Source organism: Thermobia domestica, chromosome 7, assembly GCF_964235325.1.
Source record: "Thermobia domestica chromosome 7, izTheDome1.hap1.1, whole genome shotgun sequence".
NCBI lineage: Eukaryota > Metazoa > Arthropoda > Insecta > Zygentoma > Lepismatidae > Thermobia > Thermobia domestica.
Genome location: NC_137460.1, coordinates 42094254 through 42118885, shown reverse-complemented (window position 1 = coordinate 42118885; position 24632 = coordinate 42094254). Strand labels below are relative to the sequence as shown.

The window sequence follows — 24632 nt, the reverse complement described above, 5'->3', positions numbered from 1 at the left end:
TCAGGACCATAATATACGGAAACTTTATATATAAGATTTATAGCAAGTGACCAACTAGTTATGGAATCAAATTATGATTAATTGTACTGGTAAAAACCAAATACCGCTGGCTCTTAATTCAAACAGTTCCCCATTTACGTATTTTGCCGTAAATTTAGGTGGAATCTACTACAAGCATTCTTTGTTCTGGTCGTCTCCCTCAATAAAATTTACTTGCCAGAGACGCCCATGTGTCTAACGTTTAACCGTCCTTCGTTGATTTTAGCAAATTTTCATTATAAGTACACATTGCATTTACTTAACGTTTAACCGTCCTTCATTGATTTTAGCAAATCTTTATTATAAGTATACTGCATTTGCTTAACATTTAACCGTTCTTAATTGAATTTAGCAAATGTTTATTATAAGTGCGCATTGCATTTACTTAACATTTAATCGCCCTTCTTGGTTTTAGCAAATCTTTATTATAAGTACACACTGAATTTGCTTAACGATTAACCGTCCTTCATTGTTTTTTTAAAAGCAAATCCTTATTATAAGCACACATTGCATTTACTTAATGTTTAACCGTCCTTTATTGACTTTAGTAAATCTTTATTATAAGTATACACTGCATTTACTTTACGTTTAACCTTCCACTGATTTTAGAAAATCTTTATATAAGTACATATTGCATTTACTTAAAGTTTAACCGTCCTTTAATGATTTTAGCAAATTTTTATCATAAGTAAAAACGTTAATTCTCAAATTACTGTTTGACACGTTTATTCAATGTATTTTCTTCTAATTTTTGCTGTAAATAGAAATTAGTTTTCTTTTGCCATGAATTTATCTAAGACCAATCCTTCACTTTGATGGCCAATAACTCACAAACCAAAGAAGTATATACAGAAAATTATTTCACATCCATAGTAAAGAAACCAATGTCTACATTCATGTCAAATTTGTTCAAGATCAAGTGAGTTTTACAGATCATGTGTGACACACACACACACACACACACACACACACACACACACTACTCTTATGATCAATTTTTCTATTAGAAGAAGAAAACTGAGGAAGGACGACCATAAGAAATAGATTTAGTATGGACAAAGGCAATTAACATCAATTAACATATGGTGTTATATGATATTTAACCAGAAGAATATTTTTTTTTTCAGAACGAGACAAACTTGTAACTATATTTGTTATTAAGTTACATGTGTAGTGGGTCGTTACATTTATATGAATCAAGGCAAAACAACGCAAGGAATAGTTCACGTAAACCTTGTACACTTTCATAATTCACATTTTGGCGTCAAATTTTGAGGTCTGTTCCGAGTATTAGGAAATGGTATACCGAAGGGGTACGCGATATAATAACCTCTTTAAAACTTTACATAATACAGGTATATTAAGTATTTAAACAACACTACATAAGATACAATAGCGTTACCACTGTTCCAAATATTGTCCCAAATTATGAGAGGGAAAGAACTTTCAAAAATATCAAAAGAGCTTTAATAATAAAGGACATTTTGGTATCATATTATTAATTATCGATACTCAACTATTAGGAATAATCTACTTTCTAAATAATCTACTTTTTAACACTTACTTATAGTGCTGATCTATTTAGTTAATTCAGATATTTCAGCAAAGAACAAGTCCATAACTATGGCTATACTCTAAATTTTCATAGGATGTTGAAGTTTTTAGTGTAAAATTTCATAAGCTGTAACGGTTTCTAAGACTCAAAATCTGGGAGTCCTACTCGAGGACAACTTGTGATCCGCGGACAACGATTTGAGAAACACTAGCTTAGAAAAATACAATACATGTTAAGACGTACTCAACATTAAAACTTCATGATTTTAACACAACTCTGAAGTAAACTAAAAACAAATTTAAAAAGTCATTAATCGTTATAGTTTTAAAGCCACCCGCATACTGTATAAAGGTACCGTCATGTTCTTTTTGTTAAAATAAAATTCTACCTGTCCCTAGTATGGTACCGTTGTGTTGTCGTCAATATGACAATACAAAGAGATATATAATGTAGCCATATGTTAATGGTATGTAAGTGCTCCTTGTTATACTTATATCATGTGCATTTGACAAATTGTCTGTTTGTTAATCACAATCTTAAATGTTTACTTTTCTTTTTTAAAAAGAATATAATTGGATTATCTACAAACACTTTACAGCACTTTCTGTGTATGTCTTAATTTTCTTTTGAAATGATAAAGAGACGGCAGTAATATTTCTTAGCTTTAAAAGTTTGTGATCAGGGGTGTCTGTAGGATTTTTTCCAAGAGAGAATTATTCAATAAATTCTGTTCAGGGCTGCGAGAATCTCCAACGTGATCTTATCTCTGTAGTTAAGTGGCGTGAGGAAAATTTACTTGAAATAAATGGTAACTAATGTAAAGTAATGACATTTGCAAAACGAAAGGTATCGATATATTTTTCATTTTCAATTGACAACAAGATACTACCAGCTCCGGAATAATTTAGGGTCTTAGGTATCTTATATAGTTCCAAATTAACATTCGATTGTCATATTGACAAACAACATCATTAATGAAGCGCATAGAAATCTAGGATTGATACTTATAATTAGGCGCGAATTCAAAAAAACTAAAACACTTCAGACTTTATGAAGTCTATGTTCGTTCCAAACTGGAATATACAAGTACTATTTGAAATCCACTTTTCAGATATAATATTGCCAAACTAGGAAAAAATCAATTAAAATTTTAAAGGCATCTAACGTACAAAGCAACACATGTATACCCACAGACAGATAACAGTGACTCTCAAAATACAAATTTTGGTATCATGAGTTTACAACAAAGAAGAACTCTATTTGATATGGTATTTCTTTATAAAATATTTAATGGTAAAAGTTAACTGTAACGAACTTATTTCATCTTTTCATATTCATGTTCCATCTCGAAATACACGACCAGATAACTTTGATATATTTTATCCCGGAAAACCAAGGACTAATATATAGGGGCCGCGGTGGCTCAGCGGTAGAGCGTTCACCTCTTGCTTGGGGTCCCAGGTTCGATCCCAGCCCCCACCAAGTGAACTTTGTGGTGGACAAACACCGTGTGCGTGGGTTTTCTGGGGGTTCTCCCGTTTCCTCCCACTTTCTTCATTCCACCATTTCATTCATTACTCATCATTACCGTCTTCTTGAGCCTAACCGGCATAACCGTGGGACGTAAAACTCAAAGATTTCATTTCATTTTTTCAAGGACTAATATACTCCAGAAGCAGGCCTGTTGCCAGCCCGAAAACGTAAGGGAGGCCCGGTAAAAGTTAGGGGGGCCTGATCCAAAAATATTATAGTTCATCACATATTATAGTTCATTTGCAAACCTACTGTGAAAATTTTAGAGGAAGCCAATAAAAATTTAGGAGGGCCCGGCCCCCTATACCCCCTGGATACAGGCCTATCCAGAAGTCGCCAATATGGAAAATGAGTGCAACCTATAATAGTATAAGTAAAAAAGTTTTAAAGAATTATTTAAGTAGTAAGATAAAAACTTATAAGAAAAATATAGTGACAGGAATTTATAATAATGTATAGTACCTGTAAAAATAGTGTAAAAAATGTGTGAATACTGTAAATGGGTTCTAACCTGTAGTGTTCAAATCCAATAAAATAAAACAGACCGATTCCAAGGGGGGAGGGCAAGATACATGCACAGTCGCGAATACACACACTTTGATGTGTGTATGCAAATAATAATACATCATATGCGTCGTGTTAAAAAAAAGAAAAGATACTAAACACTAATTCAACCAGCCAAAATGCCCGTTTACGACTTTAATTTTGGGGACTGAACTCACGTTAGATTCTTTTAACATATTATTTGAAGCTCACAAAAAATGTTTCCTTAGCAGAGAATGATATGAAAGCGTGATTTTATAACCAAAATATAAGTTGTTTTCTACCCATTTCTTTTATTATAACAGCGTAAGGTTTGGTGCAGTCGAGTTGTCTGAGAGGTTAGACAGTCGATCATGAGCCTATAACTACTGCAAGTTCGAGTCTTTCTGAAGAGTAGTGGCGTGGTTTTTCAACAATCCTACTTATTTATTTATTTATTTATTTTGATACACAGGGTCCCGGATTCGATCCCGGCGGCACAATAATGAAATTCGAACAACTCGATAATGGTTTGAATTCCATTCTAACTGTAGGTCCTCGTTCCATAAAGCTCCGATACTTAAAAGCAACGCTAAGTTTCAACAAACAACAAGAACAGTTAGTTTTGAATTTAGGCTACCTTGTATAACCAATCAGGTGGTTAGGCAACCAAAGCGTCACTTGTGATATTTGAGTTGCATAACTTACACATACAAACAAAGTTCAATGCCAGTTTGATTGAAAATCAATCAAGATAGCCAACTCAATCAGGATAGCTGGGTTTTTAGTCTGAAAATCTTAGAACCCTATCTATATACATGAAAATACTATACTCTTTTTCGGATCAGAAGTATCTCTTTTTTGGATCAGAAGATCCAACATATTTCAGGCAAAAATTTTCTTCTAGGCCTTATATCTCGAGAACTACATATAGTGCAGCCAAACTAAAACTATCACTTAACTCAGTATGATGTGCTTATTCCGTAAAAAAAAAAAAAAAAAAAAAAAAAAAAACTCGATTTAGGGGCCATTCAAAAAGTTTGTGGACCCTGATCCAAAAAATTCAATATATTTCATTCAATCAAACATCAATATATTTCATTCAAATGTTTCGAGAACTACATATAGTGCAACCAAATCAAAACTAACAATTTACTCAGTGTGACGTGCTTATTCCGTAAAAAATATGAAAACTCGATCTAGGTGCCGTTCGAAAATTTTGCGGCCACTGATCCAAAAAAAAAAAAAAAAAAAATCCAATATATTTCATTCAGTCAAACATTTTCTTGTACGCCCCATATTTTGAGAACTACATGCAGTGTAGCCAAATCAAAACTAACAGTTTACTCAGTATGATGTGCTTATTCCGTAAAAAAATATGAAAACTCGATTTACGAGCCATTGAAAAATGTTGTGGCCCTTGATAAAAAAAAATAATATATTTCATTCAATTAAACATTATCTTGTACACCCCATATTTTGAGAACTACATATAGTGTAGCCATATCAAAACTAACAATTTACTCAATATGATGTCCTTATTCCGTAAAAAATACGAAAACTCGGTTTAGGGGCCGTTCCAAACTTTTGTAGCCCCTGATCCAAAAACTAATTATTGTGTAAGATCGCAATCTTTTGATCCTTTTTTTTTATCATTCCTAAAATTCTTGGCAAGATCTCAACCTTTCGATCCATTTTTTGTTCATTCCTAAAATTCTTGTTATCTTCCATCTTTCTCCGTCTATCATTTTACTTTAAAATCTCAAGTGTAATTTATACACTAAATCCATAATCCGACGCCTATCATTTTTGATTTCAATATTGATCACTATAAAGCAAAAGTAGTACTAGGTATAGCGTGAATCGGTTCTTTGGTAAGAATTCAGGGACTCAAAATTAGATTCCATATTAGTTGTTATCGCTCTGTTGAAGCTGAACGTAATAGAAATCTAAAACTTCCAGTATCAATATAGATTTCCATAGAGAGAAAAAAAAAACTGTTATAAAATGAGGAAAACAATCTTTGATATGATTCAGAATCACAGGAATATGTTCCACCTCCGAACTTTTTAGAAGCACGCAATCAAACCTATAAGATTGTACTGTTAGCATGAGCGCCAGAAGGAGAGGGCAGGGTGGGACCCGGGCCGCCACTGGCTTACGAAACTGTGTACGTAATATAGTAGCAAACCACGTATATTAGATACCAGAAATACCATACGTAATACGGTAACCATGGAGATGGCCCCCCTCTAGCAAAATTTTCTTCGGGCGCCCCTGGCTGTTAGTACTTGTATGTCCGTCCGTTACTTCACACGATAACGCTTGAACAAATACGATTTTTTTTTAAAAAAAAAGATATTTTTGCAGCAGATAGATAGATCGATTATCTCGGCTGAGTTCATTAACGGAGTAATCCGTTAACGAGTAACGGTGACTTTAACGGTAGCTATCCATATCCCACGCATTAAATTCTTTGGCGTGATCTTCTCTCTACTGTCTTTTATCAAAGTTTATTCCTTTATTGAAGCCGAAAGTGATAGACTTAACCACTTTTGTATTCTCTGTAGCATCAAAAACCTACCGTAGTTTCGTCATACGAAAAAACATTCAGTGATCGCATAAAATATAATTTCTATACTGGGTAATAAAAAAAAACAGTATGGCATTTTTAAGAAAATAACATAGTATGGAAAATATATTTATGCCAGAAACACTCAGTATTCTACACAATTTGAAAATTTAAATTCAGTATTACTTTCTGTCCTCCCCTCCTCCCCACCGAAGTCTTAAAAGTCCAATGTATCATAATTTCTATAAAAATGTTCCTGCTCTGATAGTAATTTAGTATGACGTAATTTAAAAACAAATATGCACTGAAAATTTAGAGGTTAAATATTTTTTCTTTGAAATATAGAGTAAGCTCTAAAAACTTAGTTATGTCAGACTTTCAACGAATCAGACTGTATTTAAAATTTGTAATACATGTTCTATAAAATTGTTGTATTGGTGTAAACTACTTGCTGAGCAAAACAATATCTTTATTGTAAAATATATATATTAACGTGTAACAGTTTCGCCATGTGTCTGATGTGAATAGTTGGCGAATCTGTTGCACACACACACACACACACACACACACATATATATATATATATATATATATATATATATATATATATATATATATATATATATATATATATATATATATATATATATATATATATATATTAATGTGTATTGGATTAAAAAACGAAGTAAATCGCATTTACTACAGTAGACTTTCGAAAACTCGGCCTAAGTGGACTGGAGGGTGACCGAATTTGTGAAAATGCCGGTTTGTCGGGAATAGGGTTGAAAAAGAACGAGTGTTTCCTCTGAAAAAAAATACAGTATGTATTGGTTACTTGAGAATACAACAGAGAATAAACTGCCCAATTACCTTTAAACAATGGGAAAGTACGTACTTTATGAATGCATAGTGCTTTTACTATACATGGAAATGAAAATTAATGAATACACACTGTACATTAATTTACCTGATAAGACAGGCTTCAGAAAAATGCCCGGCAATGACCTTGAACAGGTCTGCGCGCTGGGTTTTTTTCGCCCGACCAAGGTGGGACCGAGTTATCCGAACTACCGGGTTATCAAGTGACGAGTTTTATTGAAATTCTTGTGTATGTCATATTTCCTATGAAATTTCTCTACTATGGAATATTAGGTTTAGCTTATTTTCTACGTATTAATACTGTATGTTTGAGCAATGTGTATATTAAGTATACAAAATATAATGTGCTATTTTGCTTTCCAATTCTTTAGTTGGGTATAAACATTGTCTTTTTCGGAATTATTATACGATTATATTACAGAGAGAGAGAGAGAGAGAGACTAAACTCATTTTTGCACATGAATGAGGGAGACAGTTGTCAGGCGTCAATTTTACTAACGTTGCTGGCCTGCGGGCTTCGAAATCACCGCACGTGCCCGCATCTACTGGTGGGAATAAAATAGAAGTAGCGGCAATTGTATAGCAGAAGTTATCGCTTTTAAACTGTTATGTATGAGACCCACCTGTAAGTACGGAAAGAAAACGCTTATAAAATTTAATGCAGTGGTGGAAAATTGTTGGTAGCTAAAGGCAGTTTCTAGATTACACAGGCACCTGCAGTTTCTTCTTCTTCTTCTTCTTCTTCTTTTTTATCTTTTTTTTCAGGTTGATTTAGCTTCTGGACACCTGTTTGAGTGTGTGAGAGATAGTGTTTCGCTTTTTTCAAAATTTTTCTTCACGTGTACTAATAGTATCGCCGGAAGCTCTTTCTGGAAGCTTTGCTCTAGGGAAATAAGTGTTTAATTTCATTTCCCAAAGGAAATGTTACACTGTGTATTTCTTTTTTTTTTTACCTTTGATATATGTATATATAAAATTTAAATAAAGATTTAGCTTCTAGACATCTTGGGTACCATTATTATCAGTCTCCAACATCAGAGAGCGAAATTCTTTCCTCTTTTTTGTATAGAAAATTTCTCTCCCTACATGGAAGCGTACGAGCATGTGCTTGAAAAATCATGTACGATATTTCACACATCTGCTGTTTATTCTCTCTCTGCATATTGTCTGTGTGTGCATGTAATGTTTTTTTTTTTTTTTTTTTTTGTTATTTGGTGCCTTGTTAGTAGTCCGTTATCAGATTGGTTTCCTTTTGCGGATATTAAGAGTTGTCATGGAAGGTTAGGTTAATGTTGAAGATTAGCAGCCCATTTTCATACCTTTTTATCTCAAAAAAAGACAGGTGATTCTTTTGAACACACACTCTCTCTCTCTTGGGGCTTATTCCTGGGTTAATCTCATTTTACAAGTACATTTTGTGAAGTTATCTATGACAAGGAATTGGTACTTTACCGGTACAGCCTAAAGGTTTCTACTTACAACTGCCTCCTCCTCTTCCCAGTCATTTCTAATGAACAATAATAATGAAAAAAAAAAAATAAAGAGTTCTCCCAAAATTCAGGTGCGCTATTTCCTTTTAACACAGTACATGGTGTCAGTTTTCGGAGCAGTTTTCAATTTTCCTTAAGAAAAAGAAGAAAGAAAAATGTGTTTGATGTTAAATTTCCGGAAAGCTTCAAATTCTATTACTGAAGCCTTGAAGGTATACAAGAACTGCATAAAACGTGAACCATATTTCTAGTTTCCTTTCCTTTTTTCTTTCTTTTTTTTTTTTTTTTTACATTATTGTCTTTTTAGATATGGGCACAAACGCTGTGTCAGTTAATTCATGCATCTGCTTGAACAGTGTTAATTTTTCTTTCTTTTTTTACAAAAAAATATTGGGAAAAGGAAATATTACAGAAAAAAAAACATTTCGGAATGAGACAGATCTATCCTTTGCATTAAAAGTTTTCATTGCAATACACTCACATCAATACAGTAAATAGCAATGAATATACAGTATTTGAATCAGTGGTTTTGAAAAGATCATGAGTCAGAAAATGGCAAGTTTGCATCGAGTACACTAATTGCTCTAAACAAATTGTTCATTGCACACAATTACCCCCCCCCCAAAAAAACTAGTTTTTCAAACAAAGCTCGGTAATTCCATATCTAGCAAGATTTTCAAAAATTAAACAGATTTTTGTTCGATTTTACCATAACTTTATTTTTCATACTTACGACGTTTTCAAAACTATTGATTCATTTAATGCTTTGGTTAGTGTAATACGAATCCAATTTCTGTATATATATATATATATATATATATATATATATATATATATATATATATATATATATATATATATATATATATATATATATATATATATATATATAAATGACAGTAACGTGGGCAGATAAATTTTTAAGGCAAGGCAGAACGGAGGCACGATTTAAATTTTATAACGGGCAGTAGTTTCATATAATTTGTATACTGCTAAAAAGAAAAAGTGACAAAGTATTCCTAAATTCATAAATTAGGTTAATATTGTGCTGAAGTGCAAGGAGTAAATTTGACCATTGTATCATATATATGACTTAACAAGGTTTTCAGTTCATTAATGGATAAGTCAACTTTTGAAACTTGAGAAGAAAACATGTTTCTGTATGATATTTTTAATACAGAGTGTTAGAAAAAAATTTCACAACATTTTGGTAATTGACTCCTTGCATCAAAACAAGAAAAAAGTTCGTACGGACATGTGGTTGGAATTGCATAGTTTCGAAGTTATAGGGTGCCGAAAACGTGAAAAACTGAGCTTTAAATGTATATATGGTTCCACTACTATAGGACCGATTGTAGTCAGGTCAAGACATCACTGAGGAACTAGTAAGTGAACTATCCAAATATCCATGTTACAGGACCTCCTGAACTTGCAAGAATCATTTTTAGAAGGGCTGTTTGGGAGTACTTGATCACTCTCCACCTACCTCTCTAAGAATTGGTGTGCAAGTACTGGAGCATTCTTAAACATGGATATTTGGATAGTTCACATACCAGTTCCTCAGTAATGTCTTGACCTAACTACGATAGGTCCCATAGTAGTGGGACTATGAACTTTTACATTTCACATGTTTCACGGTTTCGGCACCCTATAGTTCCGAACTATCCATTTTTGAGCACAGATCTATGTTAAACTTTTTCTTCTTATTTTGATGTAAGGAACCAATTTCCAAAATATTGCACCATACTTTTGTAACACCCTGTATAGTTTGTCTTTAGGAAGTAAAATTTTCGTGCATGACAAGCTGATTTAACTTTGAATGTTGTACTTTATCGGGACCTTATAATACGATGTATTTCGATGTTCGGCTTTCTAGGCAAAGTTGCATATTTTTTATTTGAGTATTGACAGTTGCTGAGTATTTACATAAGTTCTCTTAGCCCTTTCATTTATGCGGGAATTATTATTCTGTTTTCTTCTAAACGAACGAATTTTAATAATTTGATTTACTGATTTTTTTCTTGAAGTTCAGTTAAATATTCCTTGATTTGTGGAAACACATTTGTACTATACATATATAAATTTAATACTATTTATATCAAAGAGAACACCTTTATTGTGAATAGATTTGAAGAAATCAAATCATTGACATTACAGTTCAGTTCACAGAAAGATGGAATATGAAGAAATACGACTTTAAAATATTTATACTTACAGTCCTTCCTCACGAAAATTGAAAAAGAAATTCATTTTGGCACGTCTAGCAAGAAGAAAACGTAAGTCTAACTTCCAGTAATATATATATATATATATATATATATATATATATATATATATATATATTAGACTGAAAGTATTTGAGAACAGGATCCTGAGAAGAATATTCGGACCCAAGAGGAACGAGAATGGGGAATGGCGGAAGCTTCATAACGAGGAACTACATAGTTTATACGGTTTACCCAACATTGTTAGGGTCGTCAAGTCTAGGAGGCTTAGGTGGGCAGGTCATGTAGCTAGAATGGAAGAAAGTAGAAACACTTTCAAAGTCTTGACTGGAAGACCAATCGGAAAACGACCCTTAGGAAGACCTAGGCGCAGATGGGAGGATAATATTAAGATGGATCTCGCAGAGATAGGAATACAAAGTAGAAACTGGATCCAATTAGCTAAGGATAGAAGTCAGTGGAGAGCTTTTGTGAACGCGGCACTGAACCTCCGGGTTCCATAGGCCATAGAGTTAGTTAGTTAGTTAGTTTATATATATATATATATATATATATATATATATATATATATATATATATATATATATATATATATATATATATCCATTTATTGATGTTAATTGCTGTTAGTAAAGTACGAATATCTTAATACATGTTCATGTAGTTACATGCAAGCAATCTCTGTATAATATAGTAAAAGTTGCATATATAATACAGTAATATTTATTGTATATCATTGAAGAACCAATCTTGATGGAAGTCAAAAAGAGTTTGCTCTGTATATTATCATAAATGTAAAATGCCAGTCTTGATGAAACTCAAAAAAGCACTTGAAATAAAATGTACATAAGTAGAATAAATTGCGAAACGTTTGTTACATTCATGCACCATTGCTCATTGTGGGTCGACGGGAAATGCCACAAATATTCGCAGGAGACCTTGGGACCTATTAACATCGGTTTACGTCAACGTAACTACAAAAATTTGCAGTAATCGGTATTACATATTAATTTTGTGAATTTGCGATATGACAACAGTAACTGAAATCTAACTATTTGTGATTAACTTTTGAATTGATATGCAACTCAAACCGTCGTTCGTGACCAGTAGCTCCTCATTTTTTTTTTTCATATATTCATCATCCAAGACTCTAAACAAATATTAAGCAACCACAAAATTTTCAAAGTCTGGTACGAATTAAGGTACTGTTTCTTTAGATCCTCCTTCTTTAGCTTCTCCCATAATCTATTTTGTCATGCGTAGTAGTTCTATCTCAGGATTCATTTCATAATAAATGCGAGATATCCATTGAAAGGTGTTTAAATGAAATATATACGGTATAATACTATGTATAAGTCATATGAAGTAGTTCTCGCTTGGCATAAAATATAATATGGCTATTTAACACATTTTATAGTCAAATGTACAAACATCATTACTAGATATAAGTAACATACAATTTGAAATGATAAATCTGCACAAAATGTTCGTTCATATTAATTATTTTATCATTGCCTGCTCACATTATTTTCAAACAAATTAATCTAAATTCAAACTTAAGGAAACCATGTACGTATTGGTGTGCATTCACAAAAGAAATGAAATTCACTAAATGTTTAACTCTAACTTTATGGCCTATGGAACTCGGGGGTTCAATGCCGCATTCACAAAAGTTCTCCATTTACTTCTGTTCTTAGCCAACTGGATTTAGTTTCCACATTGTATTCGTATTTCTGCGAGATCCATCTTAATATTGTCCTTCCATCTGCGCCTAGGTTTTTCTAATGGTCGTTTTCCGATTGGACTTCTAGTTAAAACTTTTAAAGCGTTGCTACTTTTTTCCATTCTGGCTACATAACCTGCCCACATGAGATTTCTAGACTTGATGACCCTAACAATGTTTGGTAAACGAAATAAATTGTGCAGTTCGCCGTTATGATTTCCCCCACGTTCTTCTTGGGTCCGAATATTCGTCTCAAAATGTTATTTTCAAGTACTTTTGAGTCTGCGTTCTTCTCTCAGAGTAAGTGACCATGTTTCGCAACCATACAGCACGACAGGGATAATTATCGTTTTATAAGCTTGAAATTTCTCGACAGAATTCGCGACAACAAAAGATTTTAAACTGGATAATAACATGACTTCCCTGCTTTCAGTCAACATTTAATTTCTTCGCAGCATGTAATAGTGGTTTTGGTCTGTTAATATTGATCCTACTAAATCTTTATTATTATTATTATTATTATTATTATTATTATTATACCCCAGATGCCTCTTCAGTTAGATTTATTAAGTATTTCTTACTTAAGGAAAGAACGTAAGAAAACTATAAACAGCTCTTGCTTTTAGGAACGTTAAATTAGAGTGAAAAAAACAGTCGTTATTTTAAATAACATCAATTGCTAATGATTAGAGCACGACATGTACACTCATGTCCAAAATTTTTGTCGTATGTCCATAAATATGTTGTTGTAGGAATATAGTTTGATAACGAATTCGCCCGGTATTTCTTATAATGTTAGTATGTGTATAATCGGCAAAGACATGAATGTGGTAAATTTCATGTCAAAAGAGCAGTAAATAAGAACAATAAAACGAAAATAAAACTTTCTTGTCCATTTAGCAACATTTTGTTTTACTCATTCTAATGTTCGTATTTATAACTCTTTTCGTATGAAATTTGCCACAAATATACATTTCCCGATTATACACATAGTATCAGTATTAGAAATACACTGCAAAATCATTATCAAATTATATTTTTACAAGAACACAGTTATAGATATGCGACAATCATTTTGGACATGAGTGTACATAATGATCGGAGGAACATTGTATTCTCTTAATGACCAACAATACCGAAACACGCAGGATTGATAAATACTATTGTAATTCTTTGAATGATAAATACTATGATGAACCAGGAAGTCTAGCAGCTTTTAATTCTAATAGAAATGTTTGCTCGCTTCTAAATATCTTAGAATTCGGATTGTGCTTTTTCGATTTATGGGCTTAGTTTCCTGTGTGTGTGTGTGTGTGTGTGTGTGTCTGGGTTTCGTATAAAGGTTATATTCAAGCTCGGAGAGAGTAATTTGAGTTTAATACAATTTCTGGCTATAGCAGTGTACTAAACTTTCTACTAATTCCTAGGAATGAATTCAAGATGCCTATTTTCTTTAATTAGAATATTGTTAGAATATAGGTTTGAAATGTAAACGTCGTATAGTATAATTACTATACTACTATATTATCAAGCGGTAAATCAGTTTTGTTTATTGTATTTTGAAATTGCACTGACCCCTTACGTTTTGTACAATTTATGATTTTAAGTTTACTATTACTTACATTTGGTATCTTATTTCGTTATCACTTAACTACTGCAGTCATACATTTTTGAAGTTCATTAAAATTATTGTTGATCTGATACATTTAAACTAATGAGCTTTGTTTCATATTACGAAGAACTTGCATGCCAGGGGAATCTAACATAATCTTAATATATTAATGGAGAAAATGGAATCCACCTATATAAATATATGTATCTTTCTCTTACTATTTTTGATCTAATATCTATCGACAGACAGTCAGAACAATTCTGTCAAACCTCCAAACTCGTGGAGAGCATAATGTGGAAGTCAAAAAGTTTAAGGTCATTAGCATATAAAAGTGTTCGGGATTTTATTGTGCACTCAGAAAGATTTGTTATAAATAACAAAGGTCCCAAATTTGATCCTTGTGGAACTCCAAGCCGATTTGTAACATTTCTTTATATACTGCAACAAATACTACTCAAATAGATTGGAGCAGTAAAAATAAACCGATAAACTTTATCCATTATTGCTCTGCAGAATACTTTTGCAGACAGTGTAAATAACGACTATTCGACCTTTTTAGAGATTTGCTGCCAAATTGTTAATTGCACTGAGATTTGTCATTATCGACTTACCTTGAAGGAACCTATGCTAGTATTCAGATATAATTTTATAATTTTCAGTGAGTTTATAAAGAATTAATTCAAACACCTTCGTACAAGTACACAACATCGGTACAGGTCTGTTATTTTATATTAAATATATTTACTATAATTAGATTTAGGAATGAGATAGCCTTATGTTACTTTCTATTGTTTCGGATATAATTGTGGAATTTACAAGCTACAATTGAAAGGTTAAATATAGTAATATTAAAGATCAAGCAAAAATTGTTCTTTGTATCAATTTATTATAAAATCTGAAATGTCATCACATCATATCACTCCCTTTCCTTTTAATATTCATAGTGACTTTTTGGTTAAATTTTTGTCATTTCAATTGAAATTATCGAAACAGATTCAATCCACAAAAATGGATTTGAGAATTGATAATGATACTTACATCAATCTTTTTTTTTAACAATTATAAAACGTTAATATCTATAATTTAAAGAAACAATGTGTATGTATGGTTTTATCTAATATATACCTATATGGATAATTATTAAATCGATATTTAAACTATTATATACCTATTATCTGATCACAATAGATATCTATATAGATTGTTTGTATGTTGCTAATATAAAATTTTGTAGAAAAATATTTAGATTATCGTAATTATGTCGGTAATTAAAATAGGTGTTGATTGATTAACTAATTGGTATCTACATTTAGAATAATCCAGATATCCTATATATATTTCTGCACGTCACTAATACGAGAGTCGAAAATGTCCTTCAATTCATAGTTTCTAAGTAATTATATGGGTTAAAAGCATTAGATATTATATCATTACCTAGTAAATATCTATTCAGATACTCTTTTAATATATATATATACTGTACATAGATACTTGTAATAGATGTCTATTATCTAATACGAATATTATATAGATATATTATCTTTATATCGCTAATGTGATCTTTTTGTCAAAAATATTCTTCAGTTTATGATTATAATTACATGAATTATGTATATAATTAGCTTTAGGTATTATGTGATTACCTAATATATATTTATATAGATATTTGTCAGATAGATATCTCTATAGATGCTTACCTAATAGATATCAATTATCTAATAGAGGTCTTAGAATCTTTTTGTGTATGTCACTAACATGAAATTTTGTAGAAAATGTTCTTCAGTTAATGGTTACATAACAATTATATAGGTAATTACCATTAGATATTAAGTCATTATCTAACAGATAGATATATAGATATGTATATCTAATACATATCTATATTGATACTTATCTAAGAGATACCTATATCGATATTTATTGTGTAATATAAATCTCATAGAAGTCTTTCTATCCGTAGCTAATATGACATGTTGTATAAAATATTCTTCAATTTATAGTTTTCGGTAATTATGCAACAATTAATGTTAGGTATTATGTTATTATCTACGTAGATAGTTATCTAATAGGTAGCAATTATGTAATAAGGATCTTCTAGACATCTTTTCTGCGCGTCGCTAATATAAGACTTTATTAGATTCATGATAGTTAGAAAATTATATAGATATCTATTACATAATTAGGTAAGTAACATTAGGTATTTTACCGTTATTTAATAGTTACGTTTATCTAATAGGAATCTTATAGACATCTTTTGTGCACTACATTTTGTACAAAATGTACTTCAGTTCTTGCTTTTTAGGTAATTATGAAGGCGATTAACATGAGATATCATTCCATTATTCATAGATATCTATACAAATATCTCTCTATTACACACACACACACACACACACACACACACACACATATATATATATATATATATATATATATATATATATATATATATATATATATATATATATATATATATATATATATATATATAGTATGTTTATACAATATCCATAGGGATTATCTACTATCTAATAGTTATCTTCTAGACATCTTTACTGCACGTTGCTAATATGATATTTTGTAGAAAATTTTCTTCAGTTCATACTTATTGGGTAATTATGTACGTAATTAATATTATCTATCACATATGTTCTTATATAAGAAATATCTATATAAACAGTTGTCTAATATAAATCTTACAGATATCCTTTCAGCACGTCATTAATATGATATCTAGAAATTGTTCTGCAGTTTATGGTTGTGCTTTTTAACCTTTCCCTCACGGCGGTGCCTTATCAGTAGACACAATTTTACACGACACTTATTCAATGGTTTTTCTTCATATATCAGATATGCCGGTAAAGAAAATCTTTTATCGGTACACGAAGCAAAACCGACTTTTTAGGTATTCCTCGTTACACACTCCTGCTTTTGTATTCTTACAACATTAAGAACAGACACATTTAATGCTATCATCGAACGTTACTCGTATAGAATTATAGAAATCAACATTTCGATCACGCAGTTAATGCACTGAAGAAAAAGAATGAAATTTAATTAAGTTCTTCATTCGTTTAATATTCTGAATTTATAACAAGAATCTCGTGATACCGAAGTTTGAAAGCTCTAGTTTATTATTAGTAATAAACAATTATTAAATTCATTTTTTTATTTAAAAAACGACCTTCTTCATTTGCTGTTCTCTCTGTAGTATTTTCTCTGAAAGGGTATTGACGAATTCAGATTTTTTTCATACTTTGATAAGTTGAAATTAACAATAACATGAAATAATGATTGAATAGAATAGAAATTATTCAAAATATTTTAGGTTGTTTTTAAATAATTATATGTTTATAAATACTACCTTGATTAACTTTAGAATATTTTACTAACAAAGATATTTGTTTACGAAGTAATTATAAAGCACAAGTATAAAATACAATAATGAAATGAGAATTTAATAATAACAGTAGTTTGTTGCAAAAGCTACTTTAAAGCCTGAAAAGTACTGGAATGAGGAATAGGTAACTTTAGCGTTTCGTACGTAAGTTTTTGTGTTCTGATATTGCTCATACTATGTTGATGTTAAAAAAGAGAGTTTGCTTTCATAAGATAACATGTCTATTAATCCTACTTTTGCAGAAAATATAGAAAATTGAACTTTCTTTAACAGTATCGCAGAAGCTGACTGATGGATAATTTCAACGGTCCAAGTCCTTTTCTTTCATACGGGTCATTCGGGAAGCATACATTTCCAGTTATACATCCTTTTTATAATAGTAATGAAACTGTTGCTTTTCTAAAGCTAATTTCATTCCATTGATACTCCGAAGTTATCTAATATTATTTATTACTATAACATGAGCTAATTATAACAATTTTAAGGTGCAACTGGTCTTAGTTTTAGAAGAATCAATTGGAAGGGGGGGGGGGTCACAACATAAAATTCTATTCATGCAAGCTTTACGGTAGACGTGAAATATTTGCTCATCTGAAACAAAAAGCATTAGTATTCTTAAAATTTTCCTGTATTGCTTATCAGTATAGCAACCGTTGATAGTAATAGAAAATTTCAACTAAAAGCTTCTTCTTCTTCTTTTTTTTAAGATGAAAAGCCTTGAAAAATTTACTTTTAAAAGATTGCATTCCACTTATATTAGCTTTCCGATAGACATGAAATATTTGTTTTACTAAAACCAAAGGATTCGTGTGATAATTGTCTTGAATTCTTTATTTTCATAATAGCCGTTAATAATATCAGAAAATTTCAACAAAGTTGTATTTGTTTTCAACGGATTAATTGAATTTACTTTCAAAAGATAACAACTATTTTGGTAGAACTGAAATAGCGTTCTTCTGAAAGAAAATCATTGGTGTTGTTGAAAATTTCTTAAGTATAGTAGTCCCTAATAATAACAGAAAATACAACTTGAGATGAATACATTGAGGAGTTTATTTTCAAAAGGTACTTCTATTGATAAAATCTTTTTCGGTAAATGTGAAATATTTGTTCTACTAAAACAAAAGCATTGCCACGGAAACTATTTTGTGTTATTTATCTGAACAATAATTGATGATAAAATTTAACAAAAAAAATCAACACAGTGCTTTTTGTTTTAAAAGGGTCAATTGAATTTATTTTAAAAAGGTAACATTCTGTTCATACAACATTTTCGGTAGACGTGGAACACTGTTCTTCTGAATCAACAAGTGTTAAGGTTGAAATTGCAATATATTTAATCAGTATAATTACTGCTGATAATATCAAAAAAATCAACATAGGGCTTTTTGTTTTAAAAGGGTCAATTGAATTTATTTTAAAACGGTAACATTCTATTCATGCATTTTCGGTAGACGTGGAACACTTGTTCTTCTGAATCAACAAGTGTTTAGGTTGAAGTGATATTAATCAGTATGGAAATTCACTTTCAAAAAGTAACATTGAATTCATACAAATGTTTTAGCAAACTTGAAATACTCGCCCCTTCTAAAACGTAAAAACATTAGACTAGGAATTGTTTTGTGTAATCTATATCTGTATAATATCTTGTATTTATACGGTATGATAGTTGCTTGTAATAACAGAAAGTTTCAACGATATGGTCGTTTATTGTTTTAGGAGTTTTCTTCAATATCTTTCAAAAATTGTGTGTAATCAAATGCTGAAGCCCAATTTTTTTGTAATTTCTGACTTTTTCATAAACTCACTGCCTTTTCCACTCATTAGGTGCATATTGACCATTAAAGAAAATAACTTCTTTCAGTTGAAAGCTAATGGTATACTTCAAGAGTTTTAAGTCATAGTAGGTTATATACATTTTTACGGTAAAAACGATTTAATCTGAGGCTGAAATTCAGCATCAAAAAGTAAATATATTGCTCTTGAAATGTTCCTGATTTAAAACCGAAATGACAATCATGGAAACATCGAAAATTTAGAAAGTACCTTTAGTATTTACACAATGAGTTTAAATGACTTAAATGGACATGAATATAAGTCATTTAAATCGACATGACTATAATTTACCTCATAATTCAGAAATCAATGGTTTATGTCATTTTAATAATCAAGCCTTCAAATGTCTACAATAGAAAACATTCTATTTTCCAAAATAATCATACCATTTATTATTGTGGAGTTGCAAAAATTCAGGAAATGAATGGGAATATAGTGACAGTAATGTTTATTTAGATAATACATCAAGCAAGCACCCAGAAAAGCAAGTCTGATTAAAATTTAAAAAAAAAAGAAACATATACAAGAACATTAATTATAGAAGTTTGAAATTGAGTTAACATGTTCTTTCAAGAAGTGTAAATATTTTGATAATTTCGGGGAAGGGGAGAGTTATGATCCTACAATATTCCCTCCCTGAGTACGGTTTTTTAATAGACACATCAGAATGCGATTGCCCTTTAATTAGATCTATGTATCGCTACTTGCTTTTACTAGTATTGGTATCTAATACTAGTAAAACAGCTAATGCCACTCTGTTAACAGTTCGTATACCTATTGCTAATGCAAATGTATTTTGAGATACAACTTTATTAGTATAATTTTTGGTGACTTTAAAGTTTTAAATAATATATATATATATATATAAGGTTTTAATTTTCAGGTATTGATTCATAAATATAGAAATGAAGTTCTTTCATCTGGAAACGGAAATTCTAAGGAAGATTAACTTTCAGAAAATTATGTTTAGAGAATAATAGTATAGTTCTACACTTATCTCCAAATTTCCAACTTTCAAGAGTAAGATAATCCTTATTAATAAAATACTTTCGTACTAGAATTCCTTATAACTGGTTTGAAACATATGTTTAAAGCACTTACATGCATTAAATATATGCATATATCATAAATTTCTTTTCGCGAACTTTCTAATGTTTCACCGACTTGTGGACGAATTTCCCTCTACTGAAGTTTTCTTCAGAAGAGAATCATTAGATATGGGCTTTCGTTAACAATATTAACAGAAGAATGAGTAACAATGACGGTTATAATTTAAAAGAAGAAGAAGAAGAACGTGGTTGGTATGTAAAGATCTTGTAATGTTGATTCAAATTCGGAACATATCCTTCTTTTATTGAAATTAACTAGGTCGATCTAATATCTGACCTTAAGTTCTGTTTCAACAAAGAACATTTCATCTGTCTTTTGTTCTGTCGAGAAGCTACAAAAACATACATACAAACACACACATTGTTCAATATTCTTCCTGGATAAATTATCTGTTTCTTTTGTGATTCTTTTCTTTTTATTCGATGAACAACAGATTGAGAACAAAAGACCTTGTGCCAAGGGAGAAAGCAACAAGAGCGGGCGCCATTTTGTGCACCTGTCTTCAAGAAAAGAATAAGATGGTGGAACATAACTCCTCTCAATATGCCCTGCAGAAATTTCCTTTAGGCCGTAAAAACATGAAAAAGAAAATTATTTATATAAAAATAAAAATGAAATGTGTATCAAGGTACTTACTTCATCTGTTTCCACAATACTATCATCTTCTTCTTGTGGTTGGCAGGGTATTGGGCCTTGGTCCCAACAACCAGAGGTATCCATCTTGACAATGCAATTTCAACTGTGGCTTTCACCTTCCTGATTTGAAAAACAAAAATCACTACTACCAAATACAGTAACAATCAAACAACTAAAAACCTAAAATCTTAGTTTTAAATAAAACTCCACGATCCTTTTTTGTTTGTTGGTAAATCTTGATAAGGTTCGCAATCACAAAAATAATACAGGTGTTGTTGTAGTTGTGAAAGAAGAAGCACTATCAGTAAAGCACTTGTATCTTCTTGTATTGTCGTCAATAAACTGGAGGGTCTCGTGTAAGAAAAAGTCACTGTGGCGCAACGAAAAAAAAAACTTTAGGAATTGGTGGTCAATTGCACACTATGGAGGTGATGACGTTATTTCTCACAAAAAAAAAAGTTGTGGGTGGGTGATTTTTGGAGTAATAGTGGAAGTAGAATGGTGATAGTGGTGGGGGATTCGCACAGTAGCCTTTAGGGTTAAACGCAAAGGAGTGGGGAGGGGATTTCCAGAAGTCAGTAGCTACTGGTGGGGAGAGAGGAGGCAAAGTGTAGGTGCAATACTGAATACTGTAGTAAAATACAATATGATGAGTAAGTTCTTCGTCGTCTTCGAAGAGAGACTAAATCGAATTATCGTGTTAAGCCAAATTGCCCTCATACACCAACAAGTGTATGTGTGCTATTACGTTATATACTTCAAGCGGTACTCGTCTCTGTCACTGTATATGTGTATATGCTCATATGTGTCTGTGTGTGTGTTCCTATTGAACAAAAGTAGTGTTCCCATAGGTAGAAAAAAAAGCTGGTGGTTTACAGTGGTTGGTTGCCAGTAGGCAGGATGAAACACACACACACACACATACTAATACTAACACATAAGAGAAAGAGATATTGAGAATTGTGGTGGCTCCTGGTAATGGAGGGGCAGGGGAGGGGGGCTTGTAATGAAACAGAAAAAAAATATTAACAGCACCAAGAGGAAGTATGGAAGAGGCAAGGGGTAAAGAAAGCGAAATTCACTTGTACTTAGTTACTTAGCTTTCCTGGGCGTATATCCCTTCTTCTCCCCTCTTCACCTCCCCGGCAAGGAATTAGTACAAAAGCAATTTCACATAAAACATGGAAAATCCGTTTGAGAATCCATTTTCTCTACAATTTAAAATAGGCTTTTCTTATACACATATACTCACGTACATATATATTCTCTCTGTTTGTATCTCTTTCTGTCTACGGATGTCCTCTTGTGTTAAAACGCGTCTTACGTTGTACTTGAGTATTTTTCTTTGTTTTCTGCTGATAATTACCCCTCCCTATACGAATTTTTAATTGTCCTTATCTTGTGTGGTGATGACATTACTTAACTGTAGTACTTTGGTGTCACTTCATTGCTCACCACCCGTATGAAGTCATGAAAGGATTAGAAGTTACTTGCTACTGGAGAAGTTCTTCGTCAGGTATAAATATACATGGAGTAACTATGAGTATCTATATTTAACCTAGTGAGAATGCTCCAAGAACATTGCCAGACCTAACTTTAAAATAATTATTTTTTCTTATTAACTCCTACAGGTTTTTTACCAATTGTCCTACTATTATACTCATATTATACTCATTAAACAATTCTTGTAATATATCTATTCATTTATATTTTCCTTGAGTACCAAATCTTTCCGAGTCTTCATCCCGGCGAAATTAAAATACCGCTAATTTTACAGTAATTATGTGATATCTTCAAATAGATAAAAGATAATTGAAATATGGAACAAGAGCGCCCTACACAATATTATTTTGCGTGAGGTACCATTATCACAAGTCACCTAGTGGCTTTCCGTTTTCAGCTGTTTAGAAACGCGAAAATAAATGCCGATTTTCAAAATGGCTCGAAATCGAAAGCAGATAAGTGAGTCGTGATAACGGTTTCTCATGTAAAATAATATTGTCTAGGGCGCTCTTGTTTCACATTTCGATTATCTTTTATCTATTTGAAGATATCACATAATTTCTGTAAAATTAGCGGTATTTTAATTTTGCCGGGATGAAGACTCTTAAGAATTCTGTTAAAACGTTCTACCATATGTTGTTTTAGGAAGACACATGCTCAAAATGGAGGGCTCAAAATTGAAAAAGTCTAAAAATATCATTTCTCTATGACTTATAGTTCCCGAAATATGGCTCCTTAAATCTCCCGAAATCTAAATATTTTTGGCCAATATCTAGGGAATGGTGGCCAATTGGCCAGTGACCACCGGTTACTATTTGGTACCAAAATGTTCATCATCCTCTTAGGTATTGAACAACACCAATATGATTTCTCTTATGACTTACGGTTCCCGAAATATGACTCCTTAAATCTCCCGAAATCGGAACTTTTTTTTTTTTGGCCAATATCTCAGGAACAGTAAAAGTGACGCTAAAAATTTCATCACTTCTTCCAGATAGTTTTTGATGCCCTACCGAATTGATGGCTCAAAATTGAAAAAAAAAAAAAAAATGCAAATAACAGACATACACATACACATAGAGAATTCAGTAACGAACTTCTTAAGTTCATTGGAAATAACTATGGATATCTGTCATAGACTCCGACTACGTGGGTGCTCCGGGGCTCAACCCATTGGAGGTATTTAATGGGTGATGAAGACCCATTGAACTTTTGAGTTCGAATTAACTTCGACATTACACTTACATGCGGCGAATAATAAAAAGAAACTATAGTGCATGTAATCCCAAGTTAAATTTTAGATAGGGATACATATGTGTTGAATTATAATTTATCAATACATATTTTAGTCTCTTCAGGTTTATGGCATATCGAGGATCGAGCGATATAACATTACAACGATAATAGTAATTCTCGAGTGTAATTATTTCTTTAAAGAACTTGGTGTTTGATGTTGTTAATTTTATGTTTTTAATAGGGATACGCACGAGTCGAGTCGAGACAGGATTTTCCTGAAAAATTCGAATCGAGACACGGCTCTTCCAATAGAGAAATATACATTTTTCGAGTCGAAACATCACTTTCACAGCACATTTTCGAGACGAGACAGCCACAAATCTTGTCTCGTGCGCATCCCTAGTTTTTAAAAATGCAAAATGATTTACGTAAATTACAAGATAGTTGAATCATTTTCTATGTTCACTCAAATTATTCTCAAGTGTTCTAAATGTTTGACTGTAATCATTATTATTTTAATAATTTTCTGTCTCCTTATTTTGGCCAATATTGCTAAACACGTTTGAAATACGAAAAAACAAAATAATGTTTAGGAATTTTGTTCAATATAAAGTTTAGGAAATCGTGCTAAAATAAATTAAAATTTCTTTGGTCTTCTTAATTTAAAAACAATTTCACGGTTCATTTTATTTCACCAGCACTTGTTACCCCTCAGAAAGAATTTGAGAACTTGTTTGTCTATTGGATCTAGTAAAAAG

At 31.6% G+C, this 24632-nt stretch overlaps 1 protein-coding gene across 1 annotated transcript in view; it reads right to left on the bottom strand.

Annotated features, from left to right (window-relative positions):
• The window catches only part of LOC145690032 (uncharacterized), a 48568-nt gene extending 26664 nt beyond the window's left edge, over nucleotides 1–21904 (bottom strand). Inside the window, exon 1 of the mRNA XM_081764530.1 lies at nucleotides 21136–21904. Within this exon, the coding sequence (XP_081620656.1) occupies nucleotides 21136–21161 (26 nt within the window). The 5' untranslated portion in view covers nucleotides 21162–21904. The remainder of the gene's footprint in view (nucleotides 1–21135) is intronic.
• Nucleotides 21905–24632: the final 2728 nt, after the last annotated feature.